The following is a 15977-nucleotide window of genomic DNA, read 5'->3' as shown; positions in this document are numbered from 1 at the left end:
GTAACCCTTAATTCCCTTTACTTCTAGGAAACTGTCTATTTCTGTTTTAAATTTATGTAATGATGTAGCTTCTACAGCTTTTTGGGGCAGCATATTCCATGGACCTACCACCCTCTGAGTGAAGTAGTTCCTCCTCATCTCAGTTTTGAAAGAGCAGCCCCTTATTCTAAGACTATGCCCCCTAGTTCTAGTTTCACCCATCATCGGGAACATCTTCCCCACATCCACCCGATCCAACCCCTTCACAATCTTATATGTTTCAATAAGATCGCCTCTCATTCTTCTGAACTCCAATGAGTAGAGTCCCAATCTACTCAACCTCTCCTCATATGTCCATCCCCTCATCCCCGGGATTAACCGAGTGAACCTTCTTTGTACTGACTCGATAGCAAGTATGTCCTTTCTTAAGTATGGACACCAAAACTGTACGCAGTAGTCCAGGTGCGGTCTCACCAATACCTTGTACAACTGAAGCAATACCTCCCTATTTTTATATTCTATCCCCCTAGCAATGAAAGCCAACATTCCATTGGCCTTCTTAATCACTTGCTGCACCTGCATACTAACCTTTTGAGTTTTGTGCACCAGGACCCCCAGATCCCTTTGTACTTCAGTACTTTCCAGTTTCTTGCCATTAAGATAATAACTTGCTCTACGATTTTTCCTGCCAAAGTGCATAACCTCACACTTTCCAGTATTGTATTCCATCTGCCAAATCTCTGCCCACTTACTTAGCCTGTCTATGTTCCCTTGCAGGTTTTTTATGTCCTCCTCACTCACTACTTTCCCTCCCATCTTAGTATCATCTGCAAACTTTGATATGTTACACTCGGTCCCCTCCTCCAAATCGTTAATATAGATTGTAAAGAGTTGGGGACCCAGCATTGACCCCTGCGGAACACCACTAGTTACTGATTGCCAGTCTGAGAATGAACCATTTATCCCAACTCTCTGCCTTCTGTTAGATAGCCAATCCTCTATCCATGCCAGAATATTACCCCCAATCCCGTGATTTTTTATCTTAATCAATAATCTTTTGTGTGGCACCTTGTCAAATGCCTTTTGGAAATCTAAATACACTACGTTCACTGGTTCCCCTTTATCCACCCTATATGTTACTTCCTCAAAGAACTCCAGCAAATTTGTCAAACATGACTTCCCCTTCATAAAACCATGCTGACTTTGTCCTATTAAATTATGATTATCCAAATGTCCTGTTACTGTCTCCTTAATAATGGACTCCAATATTTTACCTACCACAGATGTTAGGCTAACCGGTCTATAGTTTCCAGCCTTCTGTCTACTGCCCTTTTTAAATAAGGGTGTTACATTAGCAGTTTTCCAGTCTGCCGGGACTTTTGCCGAGTCCAGGGAGTTTGGGAAAATTATTACCAATGCATCCACAATCCCTACCGCCACTTCCCTCAAGACCCTAGGATGTAAGCCATCAGGTCCAGGTGATTTATCCGCCTTGAGTCCCATTATTTTACCGAGTACCACTTCCTTAGTGATTTTGATCGTGTTTAGCTCCTCCCCCCCTTTAGCCCCCTGTTTGTCCAGTGTTGGGATATTCTTAGTGTCTTCTACTGTAAAGACTGATATAAAATATTCATTCAGTGTTTTTGCCATCTCCATATTTCCCACCATTAATTTCCCGGTCTCATCCTCTAAGGGACCAACATTTACTTTAGCCACCCTTTTTCTTTTTATATAACTATAAAAACTCTTACTATCTGTTTTTATATTTTTTGCTAATTTACTTTCATAATCTATCTTCCCTTTCTTAATCAATCTTTTTGTTATTTTTTGCTGTCTTTTAAAGTTTTCCCAATCCTCTCTCCTCCCACTAGATTTGGCTACCTTATATGCCCTTGTTTTTAGTCGAATACTATCCTTAATTTCTTTACTTAGCCACGGATGGCTGTCTTTTCTTTTACACCCTTTTCTTCTCAGTGGAATATATATTTTTTGGAAGTTGTAAAATAACTCCTTAAATGTACACCACTGATCATGTATCGTCTTACCCTTTAATCTATTTTCCCAATCCACTCTACTCAATTCCGCTCTCATACCTTCATAGTCTCCTTTATTCAAGCTTAGCACGCTTGTTTGAGATCCAACCTTCTCACCCTCTAATTTAATATGGAATTCAACCATGTTATGGTCACTCATTCCAAGGGGATCCTTTACTAGGACATTTTTAATTAATCCTGTCTCATTACACAGGACCAGATCTAAGGTTGCTTGCCCCCTGGTCGGTTCAGTTACATATTGCTCAAGAAACCCATCCCTAATACACTCAATGAACTCATCCTCATGGCAGCCCTGCCCAATTTGATTTGTCCAATTAATATGATAGTTAAAATCCCCCATAATTATAGATGTTCCCTTATTACAAGCCTCAACTATTTCCTGATTGATACTCCGTCCAACAGAGTTGTCACTGTTCGGAGGCCTATAGACTATGCCCACTAGTGTTTTTTTCCCCTTACTATTCCTTACCTCCCACCCAAACTGTTTCATTATCCTGATCTTTTGACCCAATATCGTTTCTCTGTATTACAGTGATTCCTTCCTTTATTAACATAGCCACCCCACCTCCCCTTCCTTCCTGCCTGTCCTTCCTGATCGTTAAATAACCTGGTATGTTTAATTCCCAGGCATTGTCACCCTGCAGCCATGTTTCTGTAATGGCCACAAGATCATACCCATATGTAGTTATTTGTGCCATTAACTCGTCTATTTTGTTACGAATGCTACGTGCATTCAGATAGAGAACTTTCAACGATGTTTTGTGACACTTAGTTCCTGCTTTTGCCCTTTTTATTACTTTACCTTTTACTCCATACCTTCTGCCCCTTCCTGACACGCTCTGGTTTTTAATTTCCCCACTGCTACCTAAATCTATGACCTTCTCTGTTGTCATTTTTATTATTTGCTCTCTAGGAACCTCCCCCCCACTAGTTAGTTTAAAGCCCTCTCTACAGCCCTAGTTATATGATCCGCCAGGACTCTAGTCCCAGCACTGGCCAAGTGAAGCCCGTCCCAACGGAACAGCTCCCTCCTGCCTCAGTACTGGTGCCCGTGTCCCAGGAAGCAAAACCCATTTCTCCCATACCAGTCTTTAAATGATATACTCAAGGGCCCTTGTTTCCTAGCACTCCCCGCTACACAACAGAGACCTTTAGAAAGTATAACCACAAAATTTAGACCTTGTAAACTTTATAAACTATGAACCTTAATTGTCAAACTATAGAGTAGTATAAATACTCACCTGGTCGTACTCACCCAATCAGCTGCTTCCTCCTGCCCGCATCACGTTTTGAATCATGACGTGGCTCTGGAATGCCACCGCCGGTCTGCGAGATCGGTAAGCCTCTGTGAAAAAGCCCGCAAAAGTGAGTTTAAATACTCACTGAAACTCCGCTCTCACCGCTCCCGACACTGGTCTGTGTAAAAAAAAAAAAAAGCCCGCGAAAGTGAGAGTAAATACTCACTGAAACTCCGCTCTCACCGCTCCTGACACCAGCCTGTGTAAAAAAAGCCCGCGAAAGTGAGTTTAAATACTCACTGAAACTGCGCCCTCACCGCTCCCGACACTGGCCTGTGAAAAAAAGCCTGCAAAAGTGAGTTTAAATACTCACTGAAACCGCTCCTGACACTGGCCTCTTAAAAAAAAAAGCCCGCGAAAGTGAGTTTAAATACTTACTGAAACTCCGCTCTCACCGCTCCCAACACTGGCCTCTGTCAAAAATAAAAGCCCGCAAAAGTGAGTTTAAATACTCACTGAAACTCCGCTCTCACCGCTCCTGACACTGGCCTGTTTAAACCTCACCCCAGAGACTTGAGTACATTATCTAGTATGACACTTTATGACAGCACTGTCGAAGGTGATGTCTTTCGCATGATACGTTAAACCGAGGCCCCGTCTGCCCTTTCAGCAATGCTCCCTTTAATTTTTTTAATCTGCCTTGTTTCACTACATTATAATAGTGACTCCAATTTAAAAATACTTCCTTGGCTGTAAAATGCTTTTGGACATCCTGAGGTTGTGAAAGGCGCTATATAAATGCACGTTCTTTTTTTCTATTCTCAGTGCTTCGGGACAGGGTGCCCTTCACTTATAGAGAACTGCCGTTCTGTTCCTTGTGTCCTAGGTGAGTGCCCCAAGCACACGATCTTTAAAGTGACTCGTGAGCTGCGGGCACCTGTATTTTCCAGCGATATTGCCGAATAAATCCCCACGTTCATTTTCCGCTGTACAAATCCCGGTGTTTAAATGTTTCCTCAATTCAGTCCTTGCTAATGCATCTGCCCACTCTGCACGTGCTACAGTGCACAATTTACTCCTGCTGCTAAAACCAGCAATATCAAGAAAGAAAGACCTGTATTTATAAAGAACATTTCAAGACATCGGGACGTCCCAAAGTGCTTTACAGCCAATTAAGTACTTTTTGAAGTGTAGTCACTGTTAGAATGTAAGAAACACGGCAGCCAATTTGTGCACAGCAAGCTCCCACAAACAGCAATGTGATAAGGACCAGATAATCTGTTTTTAGTGATGTTTGAGGGATAAATATTGGCCAGGACACCGGGGAGAACTCCCCTGCTCTTCGATATGTTCCAGGGGATCTTTTATGTCCACCTGAGAGAGCAGAAAAGACCTTGGATTTCACACATGACTTACTCCCGTTACTGAAACCAGCAATAGCGAGGGTTAATGGGAAGCTTCCATAAAAACATTTTGTAACTCGGAGTTAGCGGACAAACTGCAATTTCTAGGCGTTAGTTACTTCAGTTTAATTCCGCCGCAGTGTTTAGCAAACTGCACTCGTTCTTCATGGTTTGAAGTGCAACACCCTTACTGCTTAAGTACAAGGTGGGATAACGTTGGTGTTATTTTGCAGGTAAATTATTATGAGAGGGAAATTGAACTGATGAAGAGGAGCTTTGAGAAAGAGAGGAAGTACGTAGAACAAAGCTTTAAGATTGAGATCAGCGAACTGGAGGATCAGCGGATGGACAGGGAGCAGGAGATTGAGAGACTTCAAGGTGCAGTAAACGAGTTCCGTGTTCAACAGCAAGGAGCAGAAGCCAGGCAGGAGGAGGCGATCACCGATCTGCTACAGAAACATGAAACGGCTGTGGCGAGCCTGCAAGATGAGCTGAGGAAAGAGCAGGCGGAGAGTTTAAAATACAAAATGCAGGAGCTCAGGAAAGACGGAGAGCTGTCTAAAAAATTTGAGGCCCGGGCCGAAACAAAATTGGCATTGCAAATGCAGGAACTGGGAAAGAGGTTTGAGCGGGAGAGAACAGACCAGCAGCAGACCTTTGCCAAGGAGAGGTCTGAATTGGAGCAGCGATTATCGAAGGAGAAGCTCCAACTAGAGAAGGAGCTAAAGCTCCAACATCAGAAGGAGCTGCAGCAACTGAGGTAGGTGGTGCTGAACAGTGTTGCTTACAATAGTCACGGGCATCATTGAGTGGAAAGGGGAACGGGGGTTTAAGGTGCCTATCTGTGTAGGTGTCAGCTGTGTTCTCGCCTCTGAGTCAGCACCTGCCAAACCTGTGACCTCCACCACCTAGAAGGACAAGGGCAGCAGGCTCTTGGGAACACCATCATCTCCAAGTTCCCCTCCCAAGTCACACATCACCCTGACTTGGAAATATGTCGTCGATCCTTCATCGCCACTGGGTCAAAATCCTGGAACTCCCTCCCTAACGGCACTGTGGGAGTACCTTCACCACACGGACTGCAACGGTTCAAGAAGGCAACTCACCACCACCTTCTCAAGGGCAACTAGGAATGGGCAATAAATACTGGCCTTGCTAGCAATGCCCACATCCTGAGAATGAATATAATAAATGATCTGCATGTATGGTAAGGATCTGCCAGCCAGAAGCTTTTTTTTGTAATTCTCCCCTGTCCTGTCTGAGGTGTCATCTTTCAGATGAGACATTAAACCGATGCCCCGTCTGTCCTCTCAGGTGGATGTGAAAGATCGTATGGCACTATTTTGAAGAAGAGCAGGCGAGTTCTCCCCAGTGTCCTGGCCAATATTTATCCCTCAACCAACACCTAATACAGATTATCTGGTCCTTATCTCATTGCTGTTTGTGGGTCTTTGCTGTGCGCAAATTGGCTGCTACATTTCTTACATTACAACAGTGACTACACTTGAAAAGTATTTCATTGGCTGTAAAGTGTTTTGGGACATCCTGAAGTTGTAAATGCGCTATATAAATGCAAATCTTTCTTGGGACCAAGGTCGCGTGGGGGGGGGGGTAGGGGGGAAGCGGGGTGGTGTGGGGGTTTGGAATGGTGAATCTGAACCTGTACCCTACTGCTCCATGGCAATATGGGTTAGAGGGCACATGATGAGTCACTGCTCTGCTTGTAAATGCTTTATCCCCAATACCCTTTGGGAGATTATGGAAATATTTATTTTAAGGATTGTTTCAATTAGTTTAATGAAAAGTATTTAAATATCTTTAGGAAGGCAACACAAGATGAATTTAACCTGAGATTATCACTGTTGGAAGTCGAGCATGTTGCTTTAACACAAAAGTATCAGTCTGAGAATACTGAGCTGACTCAGAGACACGAGCTGAAACTTGAGGAGCTGACGAGACAGCAGGGTCGAGAGAGAAGTCGATGGGAATCCCAAATTCAGGCGATTTGTAACGAGGCCAAGAAAGAGAAGCTAAAGCTGCAGGAAAAAATGCACGAGGAACAAGCTGAGATCTGCAGCACATTTGCAATAGAAAGGGAAGAAATGGAAACCAAGTACAAAGAGTGGATACGCGGTCTTGACTGCGAGGTTGAAAGCTTAAAGGCTCGGGTGAAAGAGCTAACGTGTGTGAACGATGCAGGGGATCGAACCCATCAGGATGAAAAACTCCTTGAGGACAACCCCAGCCTCTGCCGAGGGATCCGTGCCCATCTCTCGACCAGTGAAGAAGAGCTTTCCGCACTAATGAAGAAAAAAGAAGAGGAGATATTGGGCTGGCAACAGCAGAGAGATGAGATGGAAATAAAACTAAGGCAAGTAATGGAGGAGTCTGAGAGAAAGGAGCAGATGCTTGAAAATGAGACAAGAAAACTGCGGAGTTTGTTGACTAAGCTAGAGGCAAGGACTGAAACTGAGAAGAAGTACAGGTTTGTCATAATAATTATCTTCGAATCGCTAATGACCACCTTACTACTGCTACTAATCACAAAAATTGCATCCTAATTCTTGAATTGACAACTAACCTCCCATTAATCAAAATCAAGCATGCAAAACTTTTTTCTCTTTGTCAACGATTAAGCTGAATTCTTCATCTTTGGGCAACACAACTGATCAAGAATGAAATTTCCACAATATCGCAAGGTTTGTCTTTTCTGTGCGATTCTTCTTTGCTGCATCTAATTTGCAGATTTCCATGTAATCACTTCCTACCTTTTCTACTGTACTTTGGACCTATTTATCTATGTCCTTTACTCTTGCTGTGGACAAGCAGGGGAGGAGGTTAATCGCACCGTGATCAGAAACTCTGGCTGTTGAGAGCAAACCGCTCAGATTCCACGATGAAAATGCAGCTCGAAGAGAATGTGTTACGGAATTTGAAGATACCCTTGCTCGGACGTTGTGCGTTTCGGACGTGCTGCTGCATCAGCTGCTCCAGCCAACGAGCATCATCTACTAACCTCTATTTGGAATTTATTGAAGCTTCGGTTATTTTCGGGCCCTTTGCATTGTCCGATCAGCCTTACTAACCATCTTGGTGGGTTGAAATTGATGTCCGTAAAGGAGTGCGTTAATGCGTTCATATGAAAGTCTTCTGTCTGCTATTTTAACAAAGGTATCAACCTAGCAAAATAAGTGGGTAAGCATGGAATCATTGAATCACACAGCACAGGAGGAGGCCATTCGGCCCATTGTGCCCATGCTGGCTCTGTGAAAGAGTGATCCGATTAGTCCCACTCCTCTGCTCATTCCCCATAACCCTGCAAATTTTTCCTTTTCAAGTACCTATCCAATTCCCTTTCTGAAAGTTACTACTGTATCTGCTCCCACAATCCTTTCAGGCAGTGCCTTCCAGATCATAACTCACTGTGTAAAAAAAAATCTCCTCATCTCCCCTCTGGTTCTTTTGTCAATGATCTTAAATCTGTGTTCTCTGGATACTGACCCTCCTGCCAGTGGAAACAGTTTCTTTCTATCTACTCTATCAAAACCCCTTATCATGTTGAACACCTGCATTAAATCTCCCTTTAATCTTCTCTGCTCCAAGGAGAACAACCCCAGCTTCTCCAGTCTCTCCATGTAACTGAAATCCCTCATCCCTGGTACCATTCCAGTAAATCTTCTCTGCACCCCCTCCAAGGCCTTTTTAAATCCATCTTTTTAAAAATAACGGACAAAGGAACTTCACCCAAACGCGACAGCGTACTTTGTTGCTATTAACACACAGCACAATTTCAACCAAATGGTGCTGGAATTATCATGTTTTTTTATTTGATTTATGGAACTGCTGTAAGCATGCTAAAAGCATGGAAAATACTTCTGCATGTCTGATACAATCACTAGGACTTTCACTTATTTGGAATCCTTGCATTCTGTGTCCATGTCGCGATGATCAGTGCTGGGTGGGACAGTTAGAAATGACTGCAACAATAAAGGCCAGCGTGTGCTATAGTTACTCCTTAGAAATCCTGTACTTGAAGCACTTCCTGAAATTCTCTAGAGAATAGCTGTAGTTATTTGACGAGAATAATATATTCCTCAGATATGAGTCTGAAATGCTTTCTGAAGAAAACTCTTCTTTGAAAAGAAAAGTGGCGAGGTTTCATCAGGAGTTCCGAGATCTGGAAGGAAAAGTTAGTGAACAAAGGTAAGTCAGGCAGTGCATTAAAAGTTTCATGAAATGCATAGATTTTTTTGGTTGCATTTTGTGACTGGACTCCTGTTTTTTTTTAAAACAAACCATATTTGTCTTGTACAGAAAACAAGTGGAACGGTTGAAAGATGAAAGAGATTCCAGACAGAGGGAATTCGAGGAACTTCAGAAATGGGTAAGGATTTGAACTTGGTTAGAAATGATTTTGTGGGCTAGATCTGTCGCCAAAGTCTGGCTTTACCAAGGTGATTTGGTGGTGAAGAATGCCTTTTATTGAATGAATATGGCTTGGTTAACCTAGTATCAGAGTTTGCTGCTTTGAATAAATGAGACAACTGGACTGGCATTGAGTTGCAGCTCTGCTCTTTTGCCTATTGGGATGTAGTTTTAAATCCATGTCGATAAATTGGAAATCTCCTCTTTTTGTCATCTGTAAGGAAGTGAAATGAGGTGAGCCAGTCTCCTCTGTTCCTATTGGGTAATTCTCATCGTCGTGTTCAAATCCCTCCTCGGCCTCTCCCCTCCCTATCTCTGCAACCTCCTCCAGCCCTACAACCCTCCGAGATATCTGCATTCTTGGGCTTACCCCACTTCCTTCACCCCACCTTTGACGGCCGTGCCTTCAGGTGTCTAGACCCCAAGCTCTGGATTCTCTCCCTAAACCTCTCCAGCTCTCTCTAAGACGCTCCTTAAAACCCTAGCTCTTTGTTTAAATAAAGCTGCAGGTCAGAGTGGAGCTGGAAACAAATGGGCAAAAAGTCACTACACAGAAGGAACATTATTGTGGTACACTAGAGGACTGTAATAGCGCTATCCTGTTATAATGGGCAAATCGCACTAGCACGAACGCGCCCGCTCTAAACGGTGGGGACTGTACTAATATTCAACAAACTGTACCATCACTTTGGTTCATTTTATCCATTTCTATAGGACAAATGTTTTTGACTTGTAGCAGTTATATTGGTTTTAACCAGTAGACATTTACTATTCTATATCCAGATGTTCATACTAAAGAGAATAATTAATCGTGTGTGAAAACCTGCTTGTTTAGTGTGATGCCATCGAGATAAATATTGTCAGTTTTTTTGCATCCATCTTGTCTAGAACAAACAGTATACGACTGAAATTGCCCAGCTCAATAGCAAGAATCTGCAGCTGAGCAATCAGAACTCCCAATTCAGTGTCAAAGTAGACGCCAATCAGAACAGCATCCAACTACTCAATACAAGACTAGCTGAACTTTCCCAGCAGAAGGAAGAGGTGGTCAGGGTTACCAGACAACTGCAGGAGACCGCCAGCAGATTGGAGAAGGAGCGTTTACAGCAGCAGTGTGTATGGGAAAGGGAGAAAGAGCTCATGCAGAAGGAACTGCGGGCAACTAAAGAAAAGGTACGGCACATTTCATCCTCATTTCTAATGGTTGTTTTGAGATGGTAAGAAAGAATTTGCATTTCTATAGTGCTTTCATGATTTTAGGATGTCCCAAAGTGCTTTACAGCCAATTAAATACTTTTGCAGTGTAGTCACTGTTGTAATGTAAGGGAAACGCAGCAGCCAATTTGCGCACAGCAAGCTCCCACAAACATCAATGACCAGATCATGTGTTTTTAGTAACGTTGATTAAGGGATAAATGTTGGCCAGGACACCGGGGAGAATGATCCCACTCCAATGTTCCCTTTAACCTGCGCGGCCGCAGTGAGCCGGCTTTTAAATTGGAAAAAAACTTGCATGCGCGGACTTTTGAATGGGCTGTGCAGCGCCCCCCCCCCCCCCCCCCCGCCAAAAAAGAATTACGGGGAACATTGCCCCGGCTCCTCTTCAAAATAATGCCATGGCATCTTTTACACCCAACTGAGGGGCAGGCAGGCCTCAGTTTAATGTCTCATCCGAGAGACGGCACCTCCGACAACGCAGCACTCCCTTAGTACTGCACTGAAGTGTCAGCCTAGATAATGTGCTTGAGTCTCTGGAATGGGACTTGAAGTATTTAATTGAATGTACAGCACTTTGGGACATCCTGAGGTCATGAAAGGCACTATATAAATGCAAGTTCTTTCTTTCTTTATGTTGCTTAAACTAGTTGTCCCCTGAATTCTATCGGAATGTCCCTTGTTTCTTTTTAGCCTTTTTTGACAATAGTTTTATTGTCTGTGATTCACCAGACATTTGCTTTTACAATTCCTGGAACTGTTTCTTAGCTGCTTATGGGCCTTAGTGGCCTTGAGCACGCTGAAGGTCACATGTCTTGCTGTCGCCCACAGTCATCTTATCTCTCTCCAACGTTGACCTAGGAAATGCCTCTTTAGCAATTTCTGAGGTTTTTATTTCTAGATATTTGGCTATTTGTAGGAAGTGGATTGATTAGAGAGGTATTACCTTTAAGGAGATGCTCAGGTGATATAAAGTGCACCACAAACCCCCCCTCCCTCCCGCCCCCCCAAAAAAACCAATTTCGTCACTAGGGACTTGGTGACTCCATGGTTCAAGAGAACCCCCAAAACTTTCTAGGGGTGAAGTTGGTCTTCACCAGTAGTGCAAAAACTTGCTCGTAACGAATTGGCAGCCTGTTTCACACCATGCTCTATTTTTCTCTTCCGAGGTAGTCAATGGAGGTGGGGGGCGGGGGGGGGGGGGGGGGGGTGGTGGTGTTGGGTGTTAAAGGGGCTGGCAATTTGCTATCGGTCCATTTTCCACTACTGGCGAAGACCATTTTCGCCTTCTCCGCCCCCTCCCTTATGTTTTCAAGTGCACGTAGAAAAGTAAGGTTAATTAAACATTCCAACGGTGTTGACTGTGCTAGATTCTATCAAGGCTAATCTACATGTTATGTAATCGCTAAAACCCAACTTTTATTTAAGTGAATACAGAATTTGGCATCCCTTTTTACACTCTTCCATATCCCTTCCAGTTCTCCGACAGTGCTGAACAATCTAAGTTTCTATGATACAGGTAAATAATACAACAACTTGCATTTTTTTTAGTTTGTTCCTGGGATGTGGGCGTCGCTGGCAAGGCCAGCATTTATTGTCCATCCCTAATTGCCCTTGAGAAGGTGGTAGTGAGCCGCCTTCTTGAACCACTGCAGTCGGTGTGGTGCAGGTACTTCCACAGAGCTGTTGGGGAGTTCCAGGATTTTGACCCAGCGACGATGAAGGAACGGTGTCATATTTCCAAGTCAGGATGGTGTGTGACTTGGAGGGGACTTGGAGGTGGTGGTGTTCCCACGCACCTGCTGCCCTTGTCCTTCTAGGTGGTAGAGGCCGCTAGTTTGAGAGGTGCTGCCGAAGAAGCCTTGGCGAGTTGCTGCAGTGCATCTTGTAGATGGACACACTGCAACCACGGTGTGCCGGTGATGGAGGGAGTGAATGTTTAAGGTGGTGGATCTGGCTGACTGCTTTGTCCTGGGTGGTGTCGAGCTTCTTGAGTGTTGTTGGAGCTGCACTCATCCAGGCAAGTGGAGAGTATTCCACCACACTCCTTACTTGTGCCTTGTAGATGGTGGAAAGACTTTATATAACACCTTTAACGTAATAAAACATCCCAATAACTGAGGGAGATGAGCAATTATTTAACCTATCACAACACTTTGCCACAAATTTGGGTCCACTTCTCCTCTCTCTTTTTCTGTCCCCCCTCCCCCTCCGCCTTTTTCCCTCTCAGCTACCATGTAGTCTGGTAATGTGTAGATGGTGTAGTGGTTATACTATTGGAGTAGTAATCCAGAGACCTGGGCTAATAATCCAGCAAGCGTGAGTTCAAATCCCACCAAGACAGCTTGAAAATTTGAATTTGTGTTTAAAATTCTAGAAATCGAAAGCTGGTATCCGTAAAAGTGACAGGAAGCTGTCGGAATGTCACAAAAACCCAACTGGTTCACATGTCCTTTTAGAGAAGGAAACCTGCCGTCCTCACCTGGTCTGGTCCTACACCATCGTAGTTGACTCTTAACTGCCCTCTGAAATGGCTGAGCAAGCTACTCGGTTGTATTGCCACTTTCTCAGAGCAAGTAGGGATGGGCAATAAATGCTGGCCTTGCCAGCGACACCCACATCCCAAGAATGAATAATTAAAAAGCGAAACATACAAATTGCATGTCTAGGGAAAGGAGCTGCTATGTAATTTTACAGTTATAAATGTGCAACATTGCTATCTGTTGCCTTTTCAGTATCCTGAGGAGTGACTTTTTTCAAGAATGTACTTGCGTAAATGGTGATCTGATTCCAGTAAAGATCTTTCCCTGTGAGAATTCTTTTTGGCTAACATATCAGACATTTGTGGAAACCTGTCTCCATTTGTTTGAGCTTCTAGCTCGAGCTGCTGAGAATTCCACACCCAGAGGACAAGACTTTCCAATTTTCCAGTGTCCTTGAACAAAACTTGCCGTACTTGATTCCCCAGTACAATTCAGAGGTTTGCACTGCTCCTGAAATAAATCCTGCTCTAAATATTAAGACATGTCTTTGTTCTGAAAGTTATTATATTTTTTGTGTATTAAGAGACCAATTGAGAGTCCGATAGATGCCGAATAATAGTAACATATTTTATTGGGATTTGGGCGTTGCTGGCAAGGCTGGCATTTATTGCCCGTCTCCAGTTGCTTGAGAAGGTGGTAATGGCCCTTCTTCTTGAACAGCGGTTTTGAAACAACTAGATAGCCATTTTTGAGGGTAATTAAGAATCAACTTCGTTGGTGTGGGACTTGGGTCACATATAGGCCAGACCGGTTAAGGACAGCAGGTTTCCTTCCCTAAAGAACTTCAATGAACCAAGTGGGTTTTTACGACAATCCGACAGCTTCACGTTCATGTCAACGTTTTTAAAATGAGCTGGATTCAAATTCCCAGCTGTCCTGCTGGGATTTGAACTCATGTTCTCTGGATTATTAGTCCAGTAATATAACCACTACCCTTTCATGTACTGTGGCATTAATCAGTATATTTACATTTATATAAGGAAACAGTTAGTAAATCTTTTTATCCTATTCTCTGATTGCAGTGGGATAACCTTTTCTTTTACCCCTGACGTTTGCTCCCTGCCTCTTCCCTCCTTGTGGATTGTTTGAGGCGGGAGAACTTGATTAGTTCTGACTGCCAACTGATTCATGGCGGGTGTCAATGACCCATGGTCAGTTGACCACAGGCGAGTAAAGGCAGTGCCAATTTTATCTGCCTTCTCCCTCACTCCTCAGAAAAGGTTCACATGAACGCCTCGGCAGTGATGTGACCCATAGTTAGTTAACAAGGTGTCGCTAGAATTACAGAATGCAGGACAAATTGAGGAGATAATTCTATTTATAGGAAACTAATTAGCCTCCTCCACTATATTTTTAAAGGTTGGATCATTGTAACAGAATGGGCTAATTACACTTAGAGTTGTTCTCCTTGTGTATTATGCACTCGGATATCTGTATATACTGTAGTTTTAATTGCTTTCATTCTAGAGACGCTATGTCTTACTGCCATTAATGGTAATTATGGAGGATTGTTTTACCTCGGTGTAAGTCTCACTGCAAATAGATGGGTTAATCATCAAAAGCTCTAAACTTAAGAACTTCTTTCACTATTTTTAGAGCTCTTTCCCATTTCTTTGCTTTACCTCCACTGCAGTCCTCCCAACTAGCATATAGGGGTGAATTCAGTAATACCGCGCTCCCAGCACGGAGCTTCACTAGACGGGAGTGCGATTGGAGTTGGGGATTTCATGCTGCAGCCCTGATTCTCTGGCCCAAGCTCTATCTAGCGAGGCTTTGCTCGGTGAGAGAATCCACACCAAATCTAGGGGTCATAAATATAGGATAGTCCCTAATAAATCCAGTAAGGAATTCAGGAGATACTTCTTTACTCAGAGTGGTGAGAATGTGGAACTTGCTACTACATGGAGCAGTTGAGGCAAATAGCATAGATGCATTTAAGGGGACGCTAGATAAACACAAGGGAGAAAGGAATAGAAGGATATGCTGATAGGGTGAGATGAAGTAAGGTGGGAGGAGGCTCGTGTGGAGCATAAACACCGGCCATGATGTGATGGGCCGAATGACCTATTTCTGTGCTGTAAATTCTATACAAATCAGTTTGAAGCTTTTAATATGAGGTCCAATTTGCAGACAATTGAAAGACTAGCAAAACCAAGGAAGGTTGGCCTGTATCTTGCATCTCCATGTCCCAGCCTAGTATTTACAAATGGTAGTGTTCCATTTCAATGTGATTCGTGTCTTCTGTTTTAAGAAAAACTGTAAATTCAAATCTGTGTAACTTGTGCTCGAATGTACTTCATTGACTATAAAGCTTTGGGACGTCCTGAGGCCGTAAAAGGCACTACATAAATGCAAGTTAATTTTTTTTCTTTTGACCCGACCTGTTTTCAATTTAAGGTGTGACTTTTGAGTAGTTTATTTGAAATTTAGCAGAGCTCTGTTGGGGTGCAGCACCTGATGTGGGGCATTAGGGTCCATTATAAGGGAATTCAAGTTGAATTTCAAAGTGTCTTGGGATTTTATTAAATTTCATGCTGCAACAACATAATGGAAATTTTTACATGCTACACATGCCAAACTCTTTCTTAATCTCAGTCCTTTTTCTGCTCGTTTTAATTGACTTCACTCCTTACTGATATTTCTGTGTTCTGGATTTCCGTTGAGCCTCATTTTTTTCAGTGTTTAATATGTTTTACATTTTTTTCTTCCCCCCCATTTCCAGTTATTAGATCTAGATTCACGGGCTAAAGAGGCAAGTGCACTAAGGACAGAGAAACAGAGCCTGGACATCCAATCTAAGACATTGTCGCAACACTTGCAGGAGGCCAAAGAGAAGGTATTAACATTACTGTGTACAAACTGTAAATCATCCAGTAATTCTGGTCTGTGTACAAACTATAAATCATCTAGTTATTCTGATCTGTGTACAAACTATAAATCATCTAGTTATTCTAGTCTGTGTACAAACTGTATATCATCCAGTAATTCTAGTCTGTGTACAAACTGTAAATCATCCAGTAATTCTAGTCTGTGTACAAACTATAAATCATCTAGTTATTCTGGTCTGTGTACAAACTGTATATTGTTCAGTGATTCTGATCTGTACTTTGTATCATTCAG

General features: G+C 43.0%; 2 protein-coding genes across 5 annotated transcripts in view; one reads left to right on the top strand and one right to left on the bottom strand.

The window, feature by feature from the left end:
* ninl (ninein-like) overlaps positions 1 to 15977 on the top strand; it is a 160056-nt gene that overhangs the window by 121141 nt on the left and 22938 nt on the right. For 2 of the 4 annotated variants that reach the window (XM_085981883.1, XM_085981882.1), the window contains exons 16-21: positions 4908 to 5434; positions 6497 to 7159; positions 8773 to 8877; positions 8989 to 9058; positions 9988 to 10272; positions 15580 to 15693. In XM_085981883.1, coding sequence (XP_085838009.1) covers positions 4908 to 5434; positions 6497 to 7159; positions 8773 to 8877; positions 8989 to 9058; positions 9988 to 10272; positions 15580 to 15693 — 1764 coding nt within the window. Of the gene's footprint in view, positions 1 to 4907; positions 5435 to 6496; positions 7160 to 8772; positions 8878 to 8988; positions 9059 to 9987; positions 10273 to 11792; positions 11834 to 15579; positions 15694 to 15977 lie in introns of those variants that run through there. The other 2 variants (XM_085981886.1, XM_085981884.1) reach the window with 2 other exon arrangements.
* gins1 (GINS complex subunit 1 (Psf1 homolog)) overlaps positions 8477 to 15977 on the bottom strand; it is a 62855-nt gene continuing 55354 nt past the window's right edge. The window contains exon 8 of the mRNA XM_085981889.1: positions 8477 to 8851. The gene's annotated coding sequence lies outside the window, so the exon portion shown is untranslated. The remainder of the gene's footprint in view (positions 8852 to 15977) is intronic.

The sequence above is a fragment of the Somniosus microcephalus genome, chromosome 3, assembly GCF_052327205.1.
Source record: "Somniosus microcephalus isolate GS21.2 chromosome 3, FLI_Smic_1.0, whole genome shotgun sequence".
NCBI lineage: Eukaryota > Metazoa > Chordata > Chondrichthyes > Squaliformes > Somniosidae > Somniosus > Somniosus microcephalus.
This window is presented reverse-complemented; position numbering and strand designations above follow the sequence as displayed.